Source organism: Ochotona curzoniae, unplaced genomic scaffold (genome assembly GCF_017591425.1).
Source record: "Ochotona curzoniae isolate NIBS_2020 unplaced genomic scaffold, NIBS_Ocur_1.0 scaffold_4937, whole genome shotgun sequence".
Taxonomy (NCBI): Eukaryota; Metazoa; Chordata; class Mammalia; order Lagomorpha; family Ochotonidae; genus Ochotona; species Ochotona curzoniae.
The window spans coordinates 5,124,799-5,150,398 of record NW_024467126.1 but is presented as its reverse complement, the minus strand read 5'-3'; the positions used below and the strand labels follow the sequence as shown (position 1 = coordinate 5,150,398).

Below are 25,600 nucleotides of genomic sequence, written 5' to 3'. Positions count from 1 at the left end.
CTGTGGATCCCCTTCCCCCCAGTGAGCGTGGGCAGAGCCAGTAAATGGGGGACATGGGAACTTTATTACACAGGACATGGGGGATGAGGTGGGAGGGACACAGCATCCTGGACACCTGGCACAGGTTGTTGACTTGGAAGCCAGCTGGCAGGTGCCCCAGGCTCTCCCTGCAGAGTCAGCAGCCCCTGCTGTGGGCACCGGGTAGGGGTGGAGGCCTCTGCCCCCCATGGGGACCGGGTGGGGGTGGACGTCTCTGTAGCTGGGATGCAGGAGTCTCCTTCCCTAGCAGGGAGTGGCAGAACTGGGGTTCAGACAGAGAGGCTGCAGAAGCACGCAGCCGCTGGCACCTGAAACGCAGGCAGGGGTGCAGGCCCGTGAGCAGGGCTGAGGAGCAGCCTCAGCCCTGCTGTCTGTTCCCTTCCACACCCCTGGCCTGTCCAGTAGCCAGGGGGCCCTCTCTCCACACTCGCCCTTCCAGCAGGAGCAGAGCCGCAGCCACAGCATCCACCTGGGAGGCCTGCTTTTGCTGGGGTGAGCTCCCTGCGCCATGGCCAGGCCCCTCCACTGCGCTGTGCCTGTCAGCCCTGGCAGACCCCAGGAGCAAGGCCCCTGTGTGCCGGCGGGCCTAGGGTTGGCCTGCTACAAGGCAGCCTCCTCCGGCCCTTCCCCCAGCAGCTCCCTGGCCCTACAGACGCAGCCAGCCCCCGCGGCGGCAGACAGGGGCCTCCCTCCTCCCCAAACCAGACAGCCACGGGCACAGCCCCAACGCCATTTGTCAACGTCCTTGCAAACACGTGGCGCCCAGAAAGGCAGGCAGCTCAGCCAGGACCACCAGGGTCTGCACAGCTCAGCGAAAACGGCTCCCACCTTCCGGCCCAGCCACCTCCACTGGTGTGGCCGCAGCCTCCCTGGGCCCCCCTGGCCGCCAGCCCTCACTGCTGGCTCGCTCGGACGGGTGCGTCTGCGGTCGGCCGAGACTGCGCGGCGCCCTTCACACGTCTGCAGGCGGCCGGCAGCCAACCAGGCACAGGCCTCCCACTTGGAGCCAGCCCCTGGGTCTCCTGCCCCCAGCCCGCCCGGCGCCCTGGCAAGCATAGGGGCTCTGCTTGGGGAGTCTCTTACTTGAGGGCGGCCATGGGCCTGGAGTCTACCCCGGGGTGGCGGAACCTGCCCAGTACCCTGTGTGTGTTGAGGTGGGGGGCCCTGTGTGTCTATCCGGGTTGGAGAGGGCAGACTTGACCAGTCCCCACCCATCCTTCCCACCCTAGGCGCCACCATGTCCATCCGGGCTGCATCGGTGTTCCCAGCCCAGGGGCCGGCCGGACCCCCGCCCCCGCTGCTGCCCAAGCCAGGGAAGGACAACGCCCGCCTGCAGAGGCTGCTGCGCAAGGCAGCTCGCAGGATGGCCGCGGCCCCGCCTGGGACCTTCCGTGCCTCCCTGTCCCCTGTCAGTGAGGCCAGCCACGACCTGGAGGCCACAGCCCTGCCCCGCGCTGAGGCCGCCCACACCCTGCACACGCCTGTCACCTACCATGTGGCCTCACCCCCACACAGGCCTCCATTTGCCTTCCGCCCTGACCAGCAGTGGGCTCCAGCTGCCCCTACCTCAGAACCGACCACGGGCTCTGCGTCCATCTCAGTCCTGGCCACGGAGGACACCTATGTCACCCAGCTGCACCTTCGGTTGGCACCGTCCCCGTCCAGGGGGGCCACAGGCAGGGACCGAGATGCAGGGGCCCAGCCCCTGATCCCAGTGGCCCACATTCGCCCGCTGCCTGCGGGGGCCCAGGGGTCCAGTCCTCAACCCCAGGAGCCACCTGTGACCAGGACACTGCCCAATTTCCAGACCCTGGGTCCCAAAGAGGGCAGCACCAGGGTGGTGGTGCCCATAGCCCCCACATGCCACTCCCCAGGACCCTTGTCTTACTGCCCGGCTGCTGCAGTGCCTGACAGCGAACACACACAGGATGCCCCCAGGACTGGCCCTGCAGCAGAGGCCTCGCCTGCCTTGGGCCCGCACCCATGCCCTGTCCCCAGGGTTGTGCCCAAGCCCCGGCTCAGCGGCTGGACGCGTCTGAAAAAGCAGCTGATGGAAGAGGCCTCACTCCCGGGGCCCATGCAGCAGGAGGCACCCCAGCCGGGCAGCCCTCGGCCCCCCGCCTCCCGGGCCTCCCGCATGTGGGACGCAGTGCTGTATCACATGTCTGTGGAGTCCCGCGGCAGCCATGCGGGGGTGCCTGGGACTGGGGAGCAGCGCCCCCCTGGCCGTCCCCAACTGCCCCTCCTCTGTGGGCCTCGCTTCAACGCCCGGAAGCTGCTGGAGGCAGCCCGGCCCCCTCCCCAGCGCCTTGCCACCATGGAGCTGAACCTGCAACCTAAGAATTTCAACCGGACGGCCAGTGGCTGGAAGCTCCCGTGAGGGCCTAGGTCTGAGGCGGCATGGACTGAGGGGCTGGGGAGCGGGAGATGGGGAGGGAAGGGCCAGGTGACGGATCGAGGGCGGCAGAAGAGGTATTGTGCAGGTTCTGTGGGGGGTGGAGGGGTGCAAGCCGGACAGAATCTAGCAAGGCAGAGCGCTCCCCCGGGCAGGAGGGGCTGTTGTCACCTTGCAGGTCTGACACTGGGACCGGGGGTGACCCGGAGAGCTCGGGCGCAGGTTTCTGCAGGGGTTGTGGCAGACTAGTTGGGCTAGGGAAGCGAAGGGTTGCCAGTGTTGGGAAGAGAGTGGGGGGTCTAGGGGAGCAGCCCCTGGTCTGTAATCGGTCAAGCTTTGCAAGGCAGCCAGCCCGGGGCAGGCACCGGGACCAGGGCAGGGTCAGGACTCCGGGAAGCTGGGTGCTGGGCACGGGTCTGTGGCCTCGTACTATAAACACTGTCTGACCTGCAGGGGCACGGCTTCCTGTTTTCATTGGGGACGGCCGGAACCCCCCCTTCCCTGCAGCCCCGGGGCTGCCGTGGGAGGGCTCTGAGCTCCAGGGGCCTCTCCCTCTCTGGGTCTGTAGGGAAACACAGTTCCAAGGGCTCTGGCCCAGGAACCACCCGCACCCCCCTAAGGAGCCCAGGGGTGACCAGCAGGTACCCCAAAGGGAAGGGGCGGTGGCTGCCTGCGTCACCCAGCGCATGGCCTGGCTGAGAGCCCCCTCACGCTGTGCTCACCGGGTCGGGAGGCCTATGTGGCCGAGCCCTCGTCCACCAGCACCTTCTCATACTTCCCGTGTCCGGTGGCCACAAACTTGTACCTCTTCCCTGACGGGGTGCTCTGCGGGGACAGAAGCCGAGAGGAGACGTGAGCGCAGGAGGGGGCTCTGCCTTCGGGAGTCGCTCTGGGCCATCCGCGCTGGTCGCGTGCCCGCAGACCCCACCTTGACAGTCGAGGAGGTCGTGGAGCCTCCTCTCTGCTCCCAGAAGCTTCTCTTGCTCAGGTCTCCCGCCACAATGTCCTGGGTGGAGGGGACACAGAGACATCGCAGGCACCCCCTGTGGTCACGCCCCTGGCACAGCCGAGAAGGGCCTCCCCCGCCCTGCCTTGCCCCTACCTTGTTGGAGGTGGTCTTGGCGGCAGACTGAGTCTGCACCTGCCCCGTCTCCCAGAGGTTCTTGGTGTTGGCCACAGCCATGCTGGGCAGCTCTATGGAGGGCTGCCGGGCTAGCTTGGGCGCCCTGCCTGCGGTCTGCAGAGAAGACAGGGCGCTGGTAGGTGGGGTGGCCAGCCGCCGCGGGTCACACCGGCAGGCCCGTGGCAGAGGTCTCCTGCATGTCTCTCCCCGTTGGTGCTTGTCTGACCCAGGGTGGGGTCAGGTACCCTTCACTGCTGTGCCATCCTTCACTGAACCAAGGAGAGGGGCACTTCTTGACATGAGGGGGGCACAGTGGCATGTGAGAGTGGGGCTCTATCTGCACACGGGCTGGACCTAGGGGCATTGGCTGGGCAAAGGGTGGGTGGCTGGAGGGAGGGCAGCCCAGTGGGGAAGAGGTGCTGGCCGGCTAGGCCGAGGGCTGTGGGTTGGATGCATGGAGGGACAGGCCTTGGATGCGAGGGCATCGGATGTAGGTGAAGTGGGCAGGGGCAGGTGAGTGGGCAGAGGGCTTCGGGTGGCTCTCGTTAGGAGTCCCAGTGGCAGCAGGGAAGTGGTGGTTCTGTCCAAGGGCCTACCTCGACGGCCTGCGTGTACTGTCCCAGTCTCTCGTCAATCTTGGCAACCGGCAAGGTGGGCTGGGTCTTGCTCTCGCTGCTGCTGTGGGGGTCAGGGGTGGGTCTCACGCCCCGTCCGTGGGCATCCTGACACCGTTCCCGGAGCCCTCCCACTACCCGAGGGCCCTCCCTGGACATTCACTGTCCTCCACCCCTCCAAGTCCCCAGCCCCAACAGCACCCACCTGGCCGGCACAGAGAGGCTCAAGGACTCGGTCCTGTCTCTGAGCTGTCGAGGGAGGGGTGGCAGAGATGTGGGCTGGGGGCAGCCAGGACACCGTCCTCCCCTGGCCGCCCAGCACCCTGGCCTCAGCACCCCTTGCAAGTGCTGGCTGGGCCCTGCCAGCTCGAGAGCCGTGGCACGGCCTGGGTCGAGGCCTACCTTGGTGGTGGGGCTCTGGGGAGGTGAGTTCCGCCCTTCCGTCGTCTCCATGAGCAGGGGACTGGGCGTCCTGGGTGGCTGCCAGTTCTCACGCTAGGAGTGGAGACCCCAGGCTGACCCAGGGGCACCTCCTCATGCCTTCCCCGCCCCGCTCTGGGCAGCCCGTGGGAGCCTGATGCTGGCTCGTTTCCCCCCCGCCCGGCCTCGAGTCTCCAGGCAGGCCGTGTCATTGTCCCCAAGGCTCCCTGGCCTCACCACCCCCACCCCTGGGAAGGGGCCACAGAGCCCAGAGCCCCAGGCAGGCGCGGCCAGGGCACCCACGTCACCTCCTGTGCCTGGGTGTCCTCCAGGTTCGGCCCCTGCGGGTGGGCCTCGGCGCGGTTCCGGTCAGCCCTGTCCTCCACGTGGTCCTCACAGGCATGCTGCACGGGTCTGTGCGGGGAGGGAGGGTGCCTCAGCCCAGGGCCGGCAGCTTCCCCTCAGCCTAGGCTTTGTGGGCAAGGGGGCTCTGAGCTGAGGCCGCAGCCGCTGCCCCAGCCCCGCTGGACGCAAGGAGAGGGTGATGGCTGCGGCCCCAGCTACACTGCTGCCTGGGGACTCTGCGACCGCGTGCCTGGGTGGCCGGCCCTGCTCAGTAGGAGGGCATGGGGCTCGTGGAGTGAGGGGGGAGGTGGGTCTGTGGGATTTTAGGGGGCCGTGTGTGGAGGAGGCCAGGGTGTGTGGGAGAGGGGCTGACGGCCAGCCTCGGGGCAGGGAGTCCAGACCACTGGCAATCCGGGAAGCGCAGTCCTCTCACACCTTGCTGACTTCTGGCCTCTCGGTGTCCGAGCCAGTGGAGACCCCGGCCCAGCCGCCCAGCGTGGACCGTGGTCCGGGCTGGAGGCAGCCACGTGTAGGCACAGAGGGGGCTGTGCAGGTACGGGGGATGGGATGGCGGGCAGCCCAGCCAGGCTCAGCAGAAGGGCTAAAGTGCCCCCTGCCGGCAGAGCCCGACAGTGCAGGCGCCCGGCTGCCTGGGGCGGCTGACTTCCCCACCACGGGCAATCGAGACACTGAGGCCCCAGAGTGGTGGGCAGGGAGCCAGGCCGGAGGCCCCCCGAAAGGCAGTGGGGCCTCGAGGAGCGGGGCTGTGTGCAGGATGGAGCCGAGAGGCCGTGGGACAGCACAGACTTGGCCAGCACTAGGGCTGGCGCCAGGGCTGCCTCTGTGGACAGATCTGGGGAGAGAGCTGGTTCCTGCTCCAGGCTGAGGGGGGCCCCTGTGCCCCCACATCCAAACCCGAGCCAGCTTCCCAAGGTGGGGGTTGGGGGGCCCAGGTCGCAGCCTGCAGAGCAGGGAGGGTAAAGGTGAGAGCCCCCTCCCCGTCCCCCAACCCCTCCATCTGGAAAGCAGCACGCACACTCCCTCCGTGGGAATGGAGCCCGGCCAGCCCCGAGGGAGGAAGGGGCGGGCGGCCGGGGGCTGCGGGGGCCCCATTCCGTAAGTGGGCTGCAGCTGCGGGCTGGCGTGGCCGGGGGCCCTGGGGAGCCCAGGAATGAGGCTTCTCACCGCCCCGCCCCACTGTCTAGCTCTCTTCCTCTGCTCCCCCCCTCCTCACAGCCGAGGGGACATTTCGGGGTTCTGGCTGGGAAAGGGGGGGCAGAGGCCGCTGTTCACGTACGGGCTGGGGGACTTGCACTGCTCCTGCTGCTGCTCCCCGTGCAGACTCCTGCCCAAGACGGGGTCCCGGCCATCCTCTGGGGTCTCCTGGGCGCCCCCGCACTGCTGCCGCGGCTCTGGCTTCTGGGACCAGTCTCCAAAGCCCTCATCCTCGTCCGTTTCGGGGGCCTGGGGGGGCTTCGGGCTGCAATGGGGGGGATGCAGCCCAGGCTTAGCTGCTGGCTGGGCCCCCCAGCCCCACACCCTTACCAGGCCCTGGGGTCCCTGGCTCTACTGTGTTCAGAGAGCCCCCACAGACGGGCTCTGCTCCCTTGTCACTCGGGCCCTGCTGCGGGCACGGCCACACCTCGCACAGCAGTTCAGGTCTGTGTTAAACCAGTGCTGTGCCTCCTCCATATGTCTGGGACCCCCTCAGGGCAGGGCTGTGCTGTGTCCCCCAACCAGTGTGGGGCTCCCCAAGGGCAGGGCTGTGTCCCCCACAGCCAGTGTGGGACTCCCCAAGGGCAGGGCTGTGTCCCCCACAGCCAGTGTGGGGTTCCCCAAGGGCAGGGCTGTGTCCCCCAACCAGTGTGGGGCTCCCCAAGGGCAGGGCTGTTCCCCCAACCAGTGTGGGGCTCCCCAAGGGCAGGGCTGTGTCCCCCACAGCCAGTGTGGGGTTCCCCAAGGGCAGGGCTGTGTCCCCCAACCAGTGTGGGGCTCCCCAAGGGCAGGGCTGTGTCCCCCAACCAGAGTGGGGCTCCCCAAGGGCAGGGCTGTGTCCCCCACAGCCAGTGTGGGGTTCCCCAAGGGCAGGGCTGTGTCCCCCAACCAGAGTGTGGGGCTCCCCAAGGGCAGGGCTGTGTCCCCCAACCAGAGTGGGGCTCCCCAAGGGCAGGGCTGTGTCCCCCACAGCCAGTGTGGGGCTCCCCAAGGGCAGGGCTGTGTCCCCCAATCAGAGTGGGGCTCCCCAAGGGCAGGGCTGTCCCCCACAGCCAGTGTGGGGCTCCCCAAGGGCAGGGCTGTGTCCCCCACAGCCAGTGTGGGGCTCCCCAAGGGCAGGGCTGTTCCCCCAACCAGTGTGGGGCTCCCCAAGGGCAGGGCTGTGTCCCCCAACCAGTGTGGGGCTCCCCAAGGGCAGGGCTGTCCCCCACAGCCAGTGTGGGGCTCCCCAAGGGCAGGGCTGTGTCCCCCACAGCCAGTGTGGGGCTCCCCAAGGGCAGGGCTGTGTTCCCCACAGCCAGTGTGGGGCTCCCCAAGGGCAGGGCTGTGTCCCCCAACCAGTGTGGGGCTCCCCAAGGGCAGGGCTGTCCCCCACAGCCAGTGTGGGGCTCCCCAAGGGCAGGGCTGTGTCCCCCACAGCCAGTGTGGGGCTCCCCAAGGGCAGGGCTGTGTTCCCCACAGCCAGTGTGGGGCTCCCCAAGGGCAGGGCTGTGTCCCCCACAGCCAGTGTGGGGCTCCCCAAGGGCAGGGCTGTGTTCCCCAACCAGTGTGGGGCTCCCCTACAGCCTGGGGCTAAGCCTTCTCCCCAAGCCCAAGTCTGTCTAAGGGTCTGTTGTGTTTCCACCATTAGCTTGACTCTGAGAACTGAGCTGTGCCTCTTCCATCAGTCTGGGGTTCCCCAAGAACACGTCTGTGCCCCGCAACCCCAGCCTTGCAGTGCTGCCACGTGGCGGGCCGCGCTGTGCGGGCGGGGAGGGCCTGGAAGGTTCTCAGGGTGAGGGCCGACCTGGCCAAGCAGCACTCCAGCCCGCCCAGGGTTGCTGACTTGGGAAAACGGAGCAGATCGGGGCCCGGGGAAGGGAGGCGTTATTGGAAAAACAGCCCAGCCCAGCCGCGGGGGCCTCACGGGCCTTGGGAGGAAGCACGCCGGCCCGTGGCCGCCAGCTTGGCCGCGGGGAGCTGGGGCCCGGGCTGGGGTCAGCGCTGGTGCAAGCCAGGGCCGGGACACGTCGGCACCCAGAGTCAGAGCTGGCAAGGCATCCAGCGGTCAGGGCCACCCAGGGCTGCTGGCCACCTCAGACCCCAGGGCGCTCCCCACATGCCTGCCGCATGCCCGCTGGATGCCCGCTGGGAATCTGGGGTCCGGGGCCCGGGGCGGGGGGCTCACAGCATTTCCTGCTCCAGCAGTTCACAGGGAGGGCTGTTCCCATCTCCATCCTTGGCCTGCTGCTCCTGCTGCTCCACAGCGGCCTCCTGCGTGTCCTCTGCACCCCACTGAGCCGTGAACCTGGAGCCAGAGGGGGACAGTCAAGTGCCAGCCACCACGGGCACCACCCTGCGTGCCGCAGGATTGCGTGCGGGACAAGCCCTGAAAGCCAGCACCTAGGCCAGTAGTTTGTGCCTCAGTTTACCCATGTTTCAAGCACAGGCCACACAAGACGGGGAGGAAGGCACGCTCCCCTGGCCCCAAGGGTGGTGTCAAGGCTCTGCTGACCAGACCCCTACTGTCCACACAGGCTGGAGGGACACAGGACAGCAGGACTGGGCCCAGCGTGGCTTCGGCTGCAGGAGAGCTGCCCGGGACCAAATGGCCTTGGCCAGGGTCACTGCTGGGGACTCCATGTCGCCCTTCTCAGCCCAGGGGTGTGTGGCACTGGGAGACAGCGCCCTTGTCCACGAGGGCCAGGCCTCCGAGAGACCATCAGCCCCACCCCATCAGCACCGGGGGACGGGAGGGGTCCAGCAGCCCTGTCTGCAGGGGCAGGGGGCTTGCAGACCCTCGCTCTGATCACAGGATCTTCCCGGGAGGACTCTGGGATACGGCAGAGATGGGGAAACTGCGGCTCAAGACCCCCCAGCAGCCCCCAGCATCCCGGGGCTAGGGGATAGCTGGAGAAGTGCCCAGTGTGCTTGCAGGCACGGGGAACCAGGGCCCTCCAAGGGCACACAGGGCTGGGGTCTCCCAGCCAGTGTCCGCTGTGTGACCCCACGGCTGGCTCCCCACACCCCGCTCCAGGCCTCCGGCCCCTGGCCAGGCCGCGCTGTAGTCCGTGAGCTCGCTCCCCCTCTCTTGGGTCTCCCCTAAGCCTCACAGACGAAAGCCAGGCCTCTCCCCGGGCCCCGGGCCAGGGCCAGCTCCCCACGGCTGCCACGTGGGACGGCAGCTGCAGGCCGCCCGCTCAAGCCCACACCCCTCCCCTCGCCCCACCGCCCAGCGCCACATCAGCACCTCCAGCTGGGGCTGGGATGCCTGGGCCTTCACCCCTGCTTCTCCGGCCTGGAGTGAGAGAGCTGGGGTACCCCAAGTGCCAATCCTGACAGCCTGACACACTGCAGGCTCACACACACACACTACAGGCTCACACACACACTGCAGCCTCACACACACACTGTAGCCTCACACACACACTGCAGGCTCACACACACACACTGCAGCCTCACACACACACTACAGAATCATATAACACACTACAGGCTCACACACACTGCAGGCTCACACACACAGTATAGCCTCACACACACACACACTGCAGGCTCACACACACACACTGCAGCCTCACACACACACACTACAGCCTCACACACACACTGCAGGCTCACATACTGCAGCCTCACACACACACTGCAGGCTCACACACACACACTGCAGCCTCACACACACACACTACAGCCTCACACACACATTGCAGGCTCACACACTGCAGGCTCACACACATACTGCAGCCTCACATACACACTACAGGCTCACACACACACTACAGGCTCACACACACAGTACAGCCTCACACACACACAGTACAGCCTCACACACACAGTACAGCCTCACACACACTACAGGCTCACACACACACTACAGGCTCACACACACACTGCAGGCTCACACACACACTGCAGCCTCACACACACACTGCAGCCTCACACACACAGTACAGCCTCACACACACACTGCAGCCTCACACACACTACAGGCTCACACACACAGTACAGCCTCACACACACACTGCAGGCTCACACACACAGTACAGCCTCACACACACATTGCAGGCTCACACACTGCAGCCTCACACACACACTGCAGGCTCACACACACACTGCAGCCTCACACACACACTACAGGCTCACACACACACATAGTACAGGCTCACACACACAGTACAGCCTCACACACACACAGTACAGCCTCACACACACAGTACAGCCTCACACACACAGTACAGCCTCACACACACACTGCAGGCTCACACACACACTGCAGCCTCACACACACACTACAGGCTCACACACACAGTACAGCCTCACACACACTACAGGCTCACACACACAGTACAGCCTCACACACACAGTACAGCCTCACACACACAGTACAGCCTCACACACACTACAGGCTCACACACACACTACAGGCTCACACACACACTGCAGGCTCACACACACACTGCAGCCTCACACACACACTACAGGCTCACACACACAGTACAGGCTCACACACACAGTACAGCCTCACACACACACAGTACAGCCTCACACACACAGTACAGCCTCACACACACTACAGGCTCACACACACACTACAGGCTCACACACACACTGCAGCCTCACACACACTGCAGCCTCACACACACACTACAGGCTCACACACACACTGCAGCCTCACACACACAGTACAGCCTCACACACACACACACTACAGGCTCACACACACACTGCAGCCTCACACACACACACTGCAGCCTCACACACACTGCAGCCTCACACACACACACACACACTACAGGCTCACACACACACTGCAGCCTCACACACACACTGCATCCTCACACACACACTACAGGCTCACACAGGGTACTCATCCTCACATGTGCTCACAACACCCATTCACACACAGCACACACGGACGTGCTCACACACTATAAACGGATGCCTTGTGCATGTGTGGGCTTGGACACGGGCGGTGGAAGGGCTCCCAGAACGGCAAGTCCTGCCCCACTGCGGGGACCCCTGGGTGTGCCCTGCTGCCCCGAGAGATGGGTGCTAGCCCCAGCAGGAGGTCGACACGTGCTTTCTGATAACCAAAGCCCCGGGGACCCAGCGTTGCCCTAGACTAGACCCTGGGTGGCGGGAGGGGACACTCAGAAGGGGGCAAGGACCACACTGGATTTGGGGCTCTTGTGCTGTGGTGCCCGTGGGCAGCTCCTCCTGTGCCCAGGCTCTGTGGAACAGGCCGTGGTGTTTGCGGTGGGGGAGGTCTGCCCTGTCTCCAGGCCGGGAAGCAGCCTACAGTCCCCCAACTGCTGACCCAGCAGCCCGAGGACTGGGAGGCCCCCCAGCCCCTTCCCGCCTCCTCCCTTCCCGCCCGCCCGCAGGCCCCCGGATGTGAGTCATGCGGGCCCCCTCCCCATGACCTCACTCCCTCACTATTCCACAGCTGGGCCCCGTTCTGGGAACCGGGAGGGGGGAGGCTCTCCTGGGCTGGGCTGGGGGCCCCTGGCCTGGGAAAGGCGCCCCATGGCCAGCAGCCCAGCCCCTCTGGCGCGCGCGCGCTGGAGCCGTCAGGGCGCTGGCGCAGCCCCGCGCAGCTGTAACGGATTTGGTGTTCCATTTCCTGTGTCTGCTCTGGCTGCCGCACAGCCTGGGGTTCAGCCTGAGGGGCCAGGCTGGGGGCTGTGCTCTGTGCGTCTACCCGTCCCGTCGCACATGGGGAGGCCATACAGAGACCCCAGACCCGTGCCCGCACACTCCTCCCCCTACTGCTCAGCCCCCACAATTCTGGAAGGGGGGTTCCAGCCCCATCCCCTCCCTGACCCCTGCCGGCGCCTCGGCAGCTGCCCCTGGCAGCCTGAGAACAGGGTGGGGCAGCAGGAGCTGTGTTCTAAGCCTAGGGTACTTGAGGGTCCAATCGGGCACTTGTGGGGCTGGGGGGGGGCACCCAGGCAGCACAGGAGAACACCCCCTACCACCACCCTGTGGCTGACAGTCCTTCCGTGTTCAGGGCAGGAAGGACACCTGGCCCTCAGGTGACCGCACAGAGCAGGGGACGAGACGCTGCCTAGTGCCCCAGGCCCTGGGACCACCCTAGGATAAAAGGCGGGTCTGAGGCACCCCCTAGCCTGTGGTCGCACACGGTGGATCTCTCCACGGGGAGGCCCTTGGCCCCCCCACCCACGCTGACCACCATGGACAGGGCGGGAATGGCAGCTCCTGGCACTGCCCAGCTCAGGCTCGAGGGAGATGCAGTGACAGGATGGGCACCATTTGTCCCCTTCAGGAGCGGACAGGGAGCTGGCTCTGGGATGGGCGACCTCCGAGAGACCCAGAGAACCATAGAGGGAGGCTGCAAAGGGGTTCTTTCTGGCTCTCGCAGGCCCCTGCGCCCCTGGCCACAGAGCGAGTCCTGGCTCGGGGGGCTCAGGTTCCCTCTTGCCTCTCTCTGCTGCCCCTCCCCAGCCTCTGGCACAAGAGCCGATGGGTGGGAGACTCACCCAACGTACTAGGAGGTCCCCGGGGCTGGGACTCGGCCGGCTTGACCTCTAGACAGGACAGCACTGCAGGACCTGGCAGGGGACTCTCAGGAGACCACCCAGTTGAAGAGCAGGGGGACTGGGGGCTTTGGGAACCCATGGAGGGTTCTGAGCTTGGAGGGGTGAGCACAGCTAAGCTGCCCTGGGAAGATGACTGACCACAAGACACTGGAGCCCAGGCCAGGTGGGCCACACCCAGCTGAAAGGGGACCCTGTGACACGGGGCCGGGGACTGCTTCTGCTGCAGCGATGGCTGGCTCCTGCTGAGGTGGTAGGGCCCTGCGTGCTGAGGACTTACAGTTACTGGTGCTGGGACGGTGGCCTCCATGCAGCCGGGCAAGGGGCATTGGCCCTCACTGGCTGGCAAGAGCCAAGGCCCTTGGGGCAGGGCCAACTTTTGCCGGCCCCATCTGGGATGGCTCCCTGGAGGGGTCCTTGCCAGCACAGGACACTGGCTGGCCTCGTTCACAGCTCGGGGCGGGCTGACTGCGGACTGGGGGTGGTGGGTAACGAGTGGACGTTCCCTCCACGGCACGCAGACTCATCCCCCCGTGCCGGGAGGAGGTGCTGTGTAACCTAGCCCCTCTCGGATGGAGCCTCCGGGTGGAAAAGGCCCTGTCAGGTGAAGGGGCAGTGGCGGGTCTGGAGTTTCCTCCCATCTCCTCCAGGACCCAAGAGGCCCCTGAAGGCTTTCCCCAAACACCCCCACTTTCCCTCCTGGTGGGAAGCAGGCACTCAGAACCCCCAGACCAGAGGAGCCTGTCCTTAGCCTGCAGCCCCACTGCCCAGAACTCAATGACCCTCGAGCCGCTGGGGAGGGGCCGCCTCTGCCAGGCCCCTCCCCGCTCCCTGCAGGCTGCTCCGTCCCTCTCCCCGGCTCTCTTGTCTGCTGGCCCCAGCTCACGGCTCCACATCCCACATGTGGTCACTAGCCCGCACCTTCCTCTGAGCCTCCCAGAAACACAAACCTTGGGGGTCCTCACCCCTACCCAGGCTCCGAGCCAGCCCTGCCGGTGGGGGCTGTCTCTCCAACTTTGCATTTATAACTAACCATTCTGGGCCGTGCCTGGAGGCTTAAACTGGTCTTTTTGTGGTCAACATCCCAACATGCACAAGGGCTCCACGGCCTCCCCACCAGCCTGCCAGAACCCTGCCCCAGAACTCTTCCTCCCACCTGCCCCGGTCCTTCAGAGGGGCCTAGGATGCGGCATTCCCACAGGGGTGCAGAGGAAGACCCCTGACTTGAGGGGGGTGGTGACAGGAGGCATGCTTGGAACCCCCGGTCGGGTTCAGGCAGGGCTGAGGGGAAGGGCAGTGAGTATAAACGCCTTAAAGAACCACAGCTTAGGGAGACACACGGCGTCAGGATCCCACTCCAGCCCTTGGCTGGAGCCACAGCCTCTGCGTGTCCCATGCCATTGCCACCTGTCCCATCTGGGGGGCTCGCTCCTTGTCAGGGCACCCTGACCCCGCACCTCCCTCCCCAGCCGCTTGCCCGCTGCACTCTGTGGGCTCTCTGCCTCCTGCAGAGCCAGGCCAACAGAGCCCTCGGAGTGGCCCCTGTGCTCTGTGCCACTGCCTGCTTCCGGAGGTGCCCAGGCTGGTCGGGCAGACCCCACCCTCAACTCCCACGCACCCCAGAACATTCCTCGGAGCCCGGGTGCCAAAAAGCCCTGGGTCTTGGTGGCTCAGAGACCCCAAGTGCCCAGGCCTGTATGCGCTAGGCTACCAGCGGGACACCCCGCTGCCCCACCAGCTGCCCACCTCGCACTGCCAGCCTACCTCCTGTGATGTGCCCTTGGGGCCAGCAGCCTCCTCACCCCAGCGCCCCTGCTTGTCCACTGCCCTCAGTGGCTCAGCCGGCCTGCCAGGGTGGTGGGTGGCGGGGTCAGAGGTCAAGACCCTCCCCTCTCCTAGTCCATCCCACCCTCATCCCCTCCCTGCAGGCCAGGACCCTGCACACGGAACTCCACGGCGCTCCACAGCCAGGCTGCTCTGCCGGGGTTGGCACTACTCCCGAGGCAAGGCAACGAGGCTCTGCCATGCTCTTCTCTTCCCTCCGGCGATGACCCCACGGCCCCCTGTGCATCCCGCTCACAGCAATGCCCACAGACGCTGCCCTGCCGTCCGTCCCTCCCTCCGACCAGCTACCGGCTCAGACCCACCTGAGCTGCCAGGGGCTGCCAGGGGCCGGACACCGGGGTAGATCTGCTGGCCTGGCACACGACCACCTGTGCTGCCCCACTCCGGGCAGCTCCTGACCCCAAACACAGGCGATTCCCCTGGCTCCGGTTCCGAGCACCCGCCACCATGGCCTATCTTGGGGCTGGAGCGGGTGGTGGTAGGGTGCCCGGCCTGGCTGTCGGTCCCTTCCTGGGTCTCGCCGGTGCCCGACGAGGCAGTCACTCCTGTGAGAGTAGCACAGAGAGGGGCGGGGCGCTGCCTGGGCCTGACGGCTGCCTCCGACCCCCCGCCCACGCCCGAGCCTGCACGTTCTCATCTGTATAAACAGGGGTGGGTAGGGGGAGGCGAAGGCTGGCCACTGGGAGCAGCTCTCAAGGGTTCTGGCTGTCCCAGTCCTGCTCTGCCTCTGGATTCCGAGGGTCACGGGACCCGCCTTGGAAGTGCAGCCCTGGGACCCAGGACGTTGGCACCGGGACTGTCATGGCTACTGCCCCGACACCCTCCTACACTCCCGGCCATGGGCAAGCACGCGGAGGCTCTGAGGCGAGAAGCCCCCGTCCCCTGAGCCCCCGGGGCTCACTCCTTACATCCCAAAACCTTGGCCCCTGGCATGGAGCAGGGGGATGCCGTGTGGGCCCCTGAGGGCATCTGGGTCCCCAGGGACAGACTCTCTGCTGCTGCCTCCCCCTGCCCCTCCAATCAGGGACCCTGGCAGCAGGATCAGGTGGGGCTGCTCCCACCCCTCTCAGTGCCCAACACCTGCCCTTCCCGGCCTGCAGTCTTGGTACCCATCTCAGCCCCGAGCCCGCACACCCGGGATGACACAGAGCAGCACGCGCCTTTGCTGACACCCTGGGCTGGGTTCGACCCTTTCCTATGGTTTCTCTCCTTCCCGTGACCCTGGCCCTGCGTTGCCCTCCCATCTCGGCCTCACCTCGCCATCCGGGCCGTGCTGTCCCTGGCCCCCAACCTTCATGAGTGTCCCTTGCAGGGACTGCTCTGCCAGTTCTGCTCACCCAGCCCTGGGGTCTGACCCCACATGGCGCTTCACCCTTCTCCCGGACCCAGGTCCCCAGCCACAGCTGCCATGCCCACCTGCGCTCCGCAGGCCTCTAGGTTGCTCTTGCTCCATGAGGTGCCCTGGGGCAGACACAGGGTGCCACTGTGGCGTGCTCTGGTAGAGGGCTGGTTCCCAGGTGCCCACAGCACCCTGGCCACCGCTCGCTCCTGATCTGCCCGGCTCCGAGGCGTCAGCTGGGACTGCAGCCTGAGCCTCCGCGCTCTGGGCTCCGGCCCTGACTCCCTGCCCAGGAGGCTGGGCCACTCGGTCCCTGTGCCCCCTGCTGCCGGCTCGGCCGGGCTCCCAGGCACAGAGGGCTGTGGCCATCGGACCCCCCGGGCCCTCGGCAGCGCCGCCCATCCCGACACCCGGCCCTGCCAGGGCGGGGGCCACCCCACCCTCAGGACCTCGGGCCTTGGGGGGAGGGGGGACTGGGGAGCCACGCCCCTTTGGACAATGTGGTTTGAAGGCCTGGCTTTCCCGGGGTCCTCTGGGGCCAGCCAGCAAGCTGCCAGTCCCATCTCCTAATGGCTGCACCCTAGTACCCCCCCATGCCTCCCCCCAAGGACTCCTGAGCTACACGGTTCCTGCCGGGTGCCTGCTGAGCTGGTAAAAGCCCATGGGTGGGCTGCATGGGCCTTGCACCTGCCGTGTACAGGTGCCTGACACCGCAGGGGACCCGGGCACTCACACTGCCCCAGCAGTCTTGGATGGAATGCCTGGACAGGATGCCAGCCAGGGTGGACGCTGAGGTCAGGCCACAAGTGCCCCAGCACCTCCATCCCATCCCAAATGCCAACCCCCGAGGGCTGCAGGATCAGGCAGGCCGCGAGGAGTCGGTGTTGCCCCAAAGGCCAAGGCCCCCCTCTGACCACCCCTCACACTGGCCTGGCCCGAGGTAGGCCGGGGACACTGGCTCACACGTGGCTGGGCAGGAGTCCGGAAGGACGGGGATCCTGGTGCCCGCAGGAGGCAGAGCTTGGCACGGGTGGGGGGGCTGCAGGGGCGTGTCGGCCCCAGGGCCAGACTGCAGCCTTGGACAGCTGAGCGGGAGGAAGTGGAGTGGGGGGTGCTGCTGAGCCCCGAGCTGACACCACACTGGGACAGGAAGGGGTGGATCGGACGACACATCCTCCCGCTAGCCCCAAGGGAGGGTTATAGTACGCTCCGACTGGATTCAGCTGACGCCTTACCGCCCTCCTGCCACCAGTGCCCGGTTCACCCCTCCCGAGCCTGCCTCAGCAGACAGTGCCAACCCGGCTGTGCCTGCCCCCGGCTTCCTGGGCCACACAGGTACCACCCTGCTGTGTGGCCATGTGCAAGCGATGTCACCTCTCTGAGCTGTCTACTAGGGCTGAGCGGTGAACCTCAGCAGCTGGAAGATGGCACATAGCACTCACCAGCACATGCATGGCATGTGGGACTCTGGCCCCGTGACCAGCAGGAAGGGTCAGTGGACAGGGCCTTGTCACCATGGTCATACACGCTCCACCAGTCCCAACAAGATACTGCCTCTGCTTCCGTCAGCACATCCCCTCTGCCCCCTGGGGGCTCAAGGGCACAAGTTTTCGGTCCCCACCAGCCTCCTGTCCAGCTCCGGTCAGGCAGGATGCCAGCGGGATGAGGCTTGGGGCCAGGCCCCTCCAACTGCTCATGTGAAGTGGTCAAGGGGGGCCTGAGGGCTGGACTCCAGGGACTCCTTAGGACCCAGGCCATAGAGTTCCCTGGCGGACCCCTGGACCCCTGGGGACACATCTACCCTCGGGGCAGCCCCAAGCTGGACCTGGAAGGTCAGCATGAAGCCAGGACTCCGGGGGCCAGGATGCCCAGAGGGCAACCATGGAGACAGGAGAGAGCTCTCTCGGGGTCTGGCTCCAGGGACAAGTCAAGGCGGGCTTCCTGTAGGAATCCATGGGTTTCTAAGCTCAGAAGAGCTGGGGAAGGGCCCTGCAGACGGCTCAGAGTGGGTTGATCAGAAGCCCAGATCCGGGCAGCCCCATGCCCTCTGCCCACCAGGCAGAGGACACTGCCTGGCCTGGTGCTGCCTAGTTTGCGGGGCTGGAAGTTGACCTTGGTCATCTACAAAGCAAAGCACAGCCTAGTAGTCCCTGGGGGCCCAGCATGGCTCCCCCAGCCCCCCCAGCCCCGGCTCCCCATTCTAGTCCTTGGAGCGGCTGCGGAGACCCCAGGGGCCCCGCAGCCAGCGGGAGCGCAGGTGCGAGCGGAGCGGCGGCGGCTCGGGCGTCGTGCAGCCGCAGCACGCCGGTGCGCACGTGCGCGCGGGCCTGGCGCCGCGGCGCACCTGGACGTACCTCGGGAGCTCTGGCCGGCCCGGTGTGCGGCCTCTCCTCGCTGGCAGCGTCGCGCCGCTCATGCCGCCGCCCGCCGCGACCCGGCCTGACCCCGGCCCTGGGGACACTGCAAAGCTCCCGGCAGCCGCCGCCCGCACCCCTGCTCCGCGTGGGCCCCCGCGCCCAAGCGCACGCGCGGCCTCCCGGGCCCGGACCTGGCCCCCTCCCACCCGGTCCCTTGTCCCCGGCCGGGTCTGCGGGTCCTGCGACTCTGGGGCTCTCCGCCCCTCGTCTCTCCCAGCTGCTTTCTCTTTTGTTCCCCCAGCCCCCCTTCCCCACCCCCAACCTCCTCCTCCTCCTCCTCCCCAGATGAGTAAAGATGTTAGACGGCCGACCTCCGGACAGTGGGCTGCCTCCCCCTTGGGTTGCCTGGAGGCCCCCTCCCCTTGTCCCTTGCCCGTGGGCTCCAGGGCGCCTGGCCATCCATGGTGCCCGCTGCCCTGGGCGCTGCCCCGGCCTGGTCCGCTTGGGCTCCTTCTGGCCTCTGAAAGCGGCCCCCAGCCCTGCCTGGCCCCCAGCCCCTCTCCTCTTGGTGCCTGTCTGCCTCCCATCGCCCGCCCTCCCCCCATCCTTCCCCTCCCCTCCCTTCCTCCCTCCCTGCCTCTCCCCTTGCGGCTTCTCCTCCTTTTTGGTCTCATTGTCCTTGCGTACTCCCAGCCCTGGGCGCTGGGTATCCCCTCCCCTAGCTAGAGGGAGGGGGAGTCTGGCACCCCAGGAATCCCTTCTGGTCCCCAAATGGGGAGGCCGCAGCCCGCCTCGGGGTCCCCACATGGCACTTGGATGGGGGGGGGCGCAATACGCAGAAGCCACTAACACAGCCGCTCCCTTGGGTACCCGAGAGTAGGCACGGGTGGGCCTGGTGCCCCCCTGCCCCTCCCCTGGCCAATGCCCAGGGGGAGCCCAGCCCATTGTTTCCCTGGTTGGGCTCAGGCCCCTGACTCACTCGAGGCTGGTGGCTGGACCAGCTCCGGAGTGGCCAGAGGAACCCACTCGGCAACTCGGTGCTCACGGCCACTCCCATAGGCAGAGGCCGCAGTGCCCACGTCCTGGCCACGGAGGCTGGGCCGCTGGCCACCTAGATCCTGCCTGGGGCCATAGCCTCCATGCGTGCAGCAGGCCAGCCCCATGTGGCCCTCTGTGCTCATTTCATGGACCTGCAGGGCCGGCTGGTCCATGGTCACCAGAGAAACCGGCCCCCAAAGGTGTAGGGAAGGTGGCCTGTGCTGGAGGGGGTCTCGGCAGCCAGGGGTCTCCATGCGGGCCGTGGCTGGGGTCAGCCATGATGCGGGCACAGCATGTGTGGACCCCCTACCCACCCCTGTGGCATCTCCCAGGAGCCTCAAGGACTTCCCGGTGGCCACCCACGGAGAGCCCTACCCGCTCCCCCAGCCTGCACTGTATTTCCCTCTCCTCCTAGTGTCTGAACTGTGGCCAAGGCATGCTGTGGTTCTGAGTCAGGAAAAGATTCCCAGGGACGGTGGGAGTTCTGAGTCCCAGGAGGACAGACATCTGCGAGAGACACCAGTGGGTGGGAGGCGGCCCTGGAGCGCAGAAGCCGCCACCCGCAACCCGTACCGCGGCGACGTCCCATTCTAGGCACAAGAAAGCCGAAGGTTTTATGTCAGCTCCCTTACTGTCTGTCCGCCCACGGGTTCACACGCTCACCCGCCCGCCCATCTGGTCATGCGTCCATCTCTCCATCCGCCTGCTCCTCCATCCTCTATAAGCCAAGGTGTGTCTTTCCACGGAGCATTGGTCAACCCTGTGTGCTGCCATACACATCCATCCAGGTGTCTGTAAGAAGACCAACTACCCTGCCAATCCATTCCAGCATCTCCAAGTCCACAGGTTACCTGCACTCCTCCTTGCTTGGACCAGCTGCCCATGTTTAAATGGCAGGTCAGCCAGGCCTGCATCACCTCTCTGTCATGACCTTCTGCTTGTTCCCCCATCACCCTGAGCTTCTGCCGCTCTACTGGCCAGCCAGTGACCTTGGGGTCCTTGATGCCCCCAGGGAGTCTTCTGTCCACATTGCCACTCATCCTCACACATGTCCTCCGACTTCTCTGTCCGCACGGCTGTCCATGCAGCCACGCACCCAGCCAGCCAGCTGCCCACCACACCTGTGCTTCACCCGTAACCACACAGTTGGCCATCAGCTTGGCCAGAGTCATCCATGTGAGCTTTAGCAGTTCCGGGGACACCACCAGCACGGGTTGTCCTCTGTCCATTCATTCACTCATCCAGCAAGTCACTCGGCCACTGGTCTCCTTGTTGACGTCTGTCCACATGTCTATTCCATAGGCTCGCGTCAGAGCAGACGCTTTCAGGCTTGCTATGTGACAGCCCTGGAAGCAATGAATGTAGCCATTTCCGGACAGATTTGATAGATGAGAGAAAGAGAGGGGAGAGGGGCAGTAGAGAGAGGTAGAGCGAGGCCCTTAATTTAGGGGTGTCTTAATTTAGGGGTGTCAGTTTGCCCACCTACTTTTTCAGGTGCTCATTCAACACCCATTAATCTATCTATTGATTCATTAAATATCCACTGATTTTTTCCCCACGCATCTCTTGCTATTTCACCCCTTCGTCCATCTGCCCGGCTGCAGCCCACCCGTGGGTGCCCCATGTCCATCTTTCTTTGCTGTCATTCTGGTAAGGGGTCCTGTGTCCACAGCCCGCACATGTGCCCGTGTGCTTCTGTCGTGTACTCTGTGCTCACTCGGCTTTGGGGGCTTGTCCTTAGCTGCTGTATAGACAGGGACAGCGCAGTTGCAGACATGGATGCAATTCTCTGTTGCGCTGATCAAAGCCACCATCTTTTCTGTGCCATATGCATCGTTTTGGTATCCCATCTGTGTCCACCCTTGCAATGGAACACACATACACACTCTGCTTTGTCTGTTCTGTGGCCACCCACCCACACAGCCAGCCCTCCTGTGCGAGCACACACGCAGCAGCTGTGTATCGCTCATCCTTCCAGCCGCTTGGCCACACACCCGTCAGTTCACCCATCCTCCCACTCCTGCGTTTAACTCTTCACAGGGAACTTGGTGCATCCAATCAGCCGCCCATCGAAGCGTCAGCCATCCATTCATCTCTTCCCTTCATCCATCAACCACATATCCTTTAGTCTATCCATCCCAACATGTGTCTCTGCACTCACCCATCCACTCACCCATCCACTCACCTGTTCATTAACCTGCCTATCCTCATGTCCGCCCTGCGTCCCCCATGTCTGTTCATTGACACGCACATCCAGCCGTCCAGCCATCGTTCCCTGACCCATCCCTCCATTCGTCCACCCACCCAGCCAAGGGACGGGCCAGTCATGCTTGTGTAAGTCCATCTGTTTTCCATTTGCTCATACATCTGTCTGTCTAGCCACCCACCCAAATGCCCGTCCCTCTGTCCCTCCTTCCACATACCCATCGCCAGTCCATCCAGCCATCCATTCATCTGTCGGCCCATGCAAACATTCATTTATCTATCCAACGACCCACTCTCGCATCCTTCAGCAGTTCCTACCTGCTTTTCTTTATCTGTCTTTCTGTTGACTTATACTTTCTCCATCTGTGCCTAAGATACAGCGCATAAGCTCACGGCCCCTCCTTCCCTCTTTGCTCTCTGTCCATGGCTCGGGGGCTGAGTGTCATGGTAGAATGTAAGCAATGCCTAGAGCGATGGCCAATAGTGCTTGGACGCACAGTCATGAGCCCCTGTCCATCCCAGCCTTATCCACACGCGGTCACTGGCACAGCAAGCCATGGGGACGCATGATTGGAGGGGATACCAGCACTGGTGCTCTTGGGGGTTCCTGATGGAGCCATAGGAAGTGTCGGGAAGGTGGCTCCACAAGCTGCGGGCGCTCAGTGGTCTCCTGTGTCTCCCTGGCCAAGCAAGCACCTCTGACAAACCGAGACCGGATCAGGGTAGTGGTTGGAGGTCACGCCTGGGCACTGACTGGGAGTGCGGAGAAAAGCAGAAGGAACAGACTTCCCAGCCTTGTCTGTCTCCAATCTATTGTTTTCAGTGGACGGTATCTGGGAGAGGTGGGGGCGGCAGGCTTGGCTTAGCTCTGAACCCACATCATTGAGATTTGTGGAGCCCAAGAAAGAGGGCCTAGAGACTGCTGCGAGGGGGTCTTCTTGGTTGGAGTGGGGGTGGGGTCCCGCATCCAACTGTTGGCCCATGTGGCAGCAGGGGAAGCTGCAGCACCGAGAGAGAACTTGGGTGCGCCCCTCCCCACCCAGTGGCCACACACACACTCCTCCCGCTGTGTGGTGTATTTGTGCACGCACACGTGTCTAAATAGGCCAGCCTCCCTCTGCCCCCAGGACCCCAGGCTGCTGAGCCCTGGGACAGCAGGTCGGCTGAGCAGCTATGGGGGCTGACGCCGTACGCACCGCACACACAGCTGTCCCTCTGGGGGAGATGGTGGCTCTGTGCGGTGTCGTGGCAGAGGCCACGCCTGCTTCCCTAGGCCCAGGAAGGGCCCTTGGCCTGCACCTTTCAACCTCGGGGGATGGGCAGAGCCAGCCAGGCCTCAGGGAAGCTTCCCTTCAGACCCTCTTATCTGTCGGTGTCTGGCACCGGCCAGACTGTGTTGCCAGGGCAGGGCTGGGAGGCCTGCTTCCATCAATTCCTGGGAGAGTTGGAGGAGGCAGGCTTGCCCTCCCCTCCCCAGGTCCCTGGGGCCCAGGCCTGGCTCTGTTTCAGCCGTTCTCAGGAGCCACTCTGCTGCTTGCTTGGTGGTCTCAGGGTCCTGTCCTCCAGGGGTCCCCTGGGAGTCCCCAAGGCACAAAAATGGGGTCTGGGATCAAGGGTGGGTGGGCTGGGGAGAGGCTGAAGGCTTCCTTCTAGAAAGTGCAGAAAAGCAGCCAGCACTGACCAGTTGAGTTCTGGTGTGGCTGCTGGCTGGCAGTGGGCATGCTCCGTACACACCAGCACTGGCCGCACGAGCCGGGGTGGGGGTGGGGGAGTTAGGGCTGCACATGGGAAAACGGGGCCTCTGGGCTGCCCTGGCAGGCAGCCCCCCTGAAGCTGAGAGCAAATGAGGTGGGCAGGGCCCGGGGGCTCTGTAGCCACGTGCTGCCCACTCTGCCTGGGCACTGGTCTGTCCTCACCAGAGACCCTCCTAGCACTGCCCTGAGGCAGCTCAGGAGTGCCGGTGGGGGCGTCGGGACGAGAAGGGGAAAATTTCCAGCACCCAGTGCGGCTGGGATGGAGGCCTGTGGGGGCGCTGGGCAAGTGGGGTTAGCCCAGGCGTGGTGGGAATACCCAAGTCTGCTGAGGGAGGAAACCCCTGGGCCCTGACGAGCGCTTCACTGCAGCTCCTGTATGCTCTGGGTGCTGGGCAAGGCTGGTGATTGGAGGGGAGGGTGGTCCCGGGTCTCGGCTCCCAGTCCTTCCGCTCTGAGTAACCTAGCCTGGGCCGAGGGCCAGGGGCTGGGGTCTGGGCCTGGCCTGCCACAGCTCTCAGGTGGCATCATGGGATCGGGGTGGGACTGTGCTGGGGCCCCCTGGCGACCTCCTCTCCTTCTTGTAGCTCAGAGGGTCGTGACAAACGGCCCAGGAAGGCACCTGCCCAAGGCATGGGTGGGTGCCCGCGGCCAGCACCAGAAGCCACGAGGAGGAACAGAGGCCCTACCTGCAGGGGGCGCCTGGAGGGGTGTGAGCATTGAGGACAGTGCTCCGGGCAGGCAGCAGCCCGCAGGGACCATTGACCTGGCTTCTGGGAAGCTGGGCTAGGAGATAGCGCCCCGAGTGGCCAGGACAGCCAGGGCAGCCAGGGCCCTCCCCAGAGGCACCCCTGATTTGGAGGTCTCGGCCCAGCCTGGGCCCAGGGTGTAGGGCGTGTCTGCAGGCAGGGGCGGGCAGGAGGGGTGTGGGCATTCCCAATCTGTTTCTTCTAGGTGCCCACCGACCCTGCCTGGCTGTGACCTTTCCCGGATCTCCCAGGTTGGGGCTTCCCAGAAGGCACAACGCCCTGCCCGGGAAGCCATCGGTTCCTCCCTCAGCTTGCAGTACAGAATCCCACCCCTGCCCGGTCTCGGTTCTGTGCTGTGCGTGCCTGAGGGCATCTGTAGGGGGCTCTGCAGGCCGCAGACCCGGCACAGGTGCAGCCCTGGGCGCCCACTCTGCTGGAGGACACTTGAGGAGGAACTCAACCGCCAAAGTGGCAGCTGCAGCGGGGTGGGGGTGGGGGAGTGGCCAAGGAGGAGGGCAAGGTGGGGGCAAGAGTCCCAGCCAGGACTCTCCTCTGTGCCCATCTAAGGGCATGAGGTAGCCACAAGGAGCAGAGAGCTGTGCGGACGCAAGGAGCCTGGCTGACCCCGGACGCAGCTGTTGCCCTCCACCAGGCGGCTCCGGGGCCAAGAGACAACACGGCCTGGCCAGTGTATTCTGAAGCCACGCACACTGCACGTCCACCCGCCCCTTGGAGCCTCACCCCTCCTCCGAAGGACAGGCGGTGTGACCGCCACAGCTAGGGCTGCCTGTGCCCGACTCAGCATGGCAGGCACTGCTCACAGGCCTCTGTCCACAATACCTCCTCCCTCTTATTGTCACAAGCCTGGGCCCTGCTGTGAGTGCAGGCGGGCACCTCAGCCTCCCCCGGCCTGGGCCCAGCCTCCTCCCTTCAGCATACCCAGGCCCCCGCAAGGACCCTGGCACCACCAGGGTGGGCACTCAGCTGCCATGAGTGTACGTGCAGGCCTGGGGCCCTCTGCCCACGGTCTCACCCAGCCAGCAGCCAGCTGGGCTCTCGAGGCACTGCACCCCCACTGTCATGGATGGCTACTGGGAGGGGTCCCTGCCCGCAGGGCCAGGATACCTTCGAGGGCTCGAAGCAGGATGGGCTCTTCCTGTCCAAGGTCCACTCCCCTGCCTGCTCTCCAGCATGCCTTATGCATCCGATGCCCACCCCACTGTCCCTGCCTCGCCTTCCTGGATCCCACAAGCTTTCGGGGGGAGCAGGGGGTGCTCAGCCGTCCTCAGGGGGAGGCCACAGAAGCGCACATCCCCTGAGGAGCAAGAAGGGTTCTGGGGGAGTCCTCAGGGAGCCCTTACCCTGCTCTGTCCTCCTCAGAGCCCGGGGTGCTGGGTGCCTCTGCCATGGCTGCGGGGTGCTGGGTCTGCAACACTGGCTCTGGGCGCTTCCTGCTATGCAGGGCCCCTGGACGCCCCCGAGCTGGGTTTCACTTCCGCCTTCCGGGCTGCAGGTTGGAGTTTGGGGTGTCAGGGCGGTGAGGTGGGGTGGGGGTGGGGTTGTTGGTTTATAGTAATATGTCACTGCAAAAAAAAAAAAAAAAGAAGAAGAAGTCGAGAGACCAAACCG

At 65.3% G+C, this 25,600-nt stretch overlaps 2 protein-coding genes across 6 annotated transcripts; one reads left to right on the top strand and one right to left on the bottom strand.

Annotated features, from left to right (window-relative positions):
- Positions 1-45: 45 nt before the first annotated feature.
- On the bottom strand, positions 46-25,468 carry LSP1 (lymphocyte specific protein 1). 5 transcript variants are annotated; one of them, XM_040971080.1, is made up of 11 exons: positions 25,333-25,468; positions 8,319-8,438; positions 6,234-6,416; positions 4,900-5,005; positions 4,574-4,666; positions 4,377-4,420; positions 4,154-4,235; positions 3,537-3,671; positions 3,363-3,440; positions 3,157-3,259; positions 46-301 (listed from the first exon to the last, which is right to left on the bottom strand). In XM_040971080.1, exons 1-10 carry the CDS (start codon positions 25,377-25,379, stop codon positions 3,170-3,172), a joined length of 978 nt encoding a protein of 325 aa, XP_040827014.1. In that variant the 5' UTR covers positions 25,380-25,468; the 3' UTR covers positions 46-301; positions 3,157-3,169. The 5 variants fall into 5 exon arrangements, with proteins under 5 accessions (XP_040827014.1, XP_040827013.1, XP_040827015.1 ...); XM_040971079.1 differs by having other exon boundaries at positions 46-347; positions 25,333-25,467; XM_040971081.1 differs by having other exon boundaries at positions 46-347; positions 4,154-4,232; positions 25,333-25,452.
- LOC121150144 (proline-rich protein 33-like) lies at positions 1,277-2,419 on the top strand. Its single transcript, XM_040970821.1, has one exon. It carries the CDS (start codon positions 1,277-1,279, stop codon positions 2,417-2,419), a length of 1,143 nt encoding a protein of 380 aa, XP_040826755.1.
- Positions 25,469-25,600: the final 132 nt, after the last annotated feature.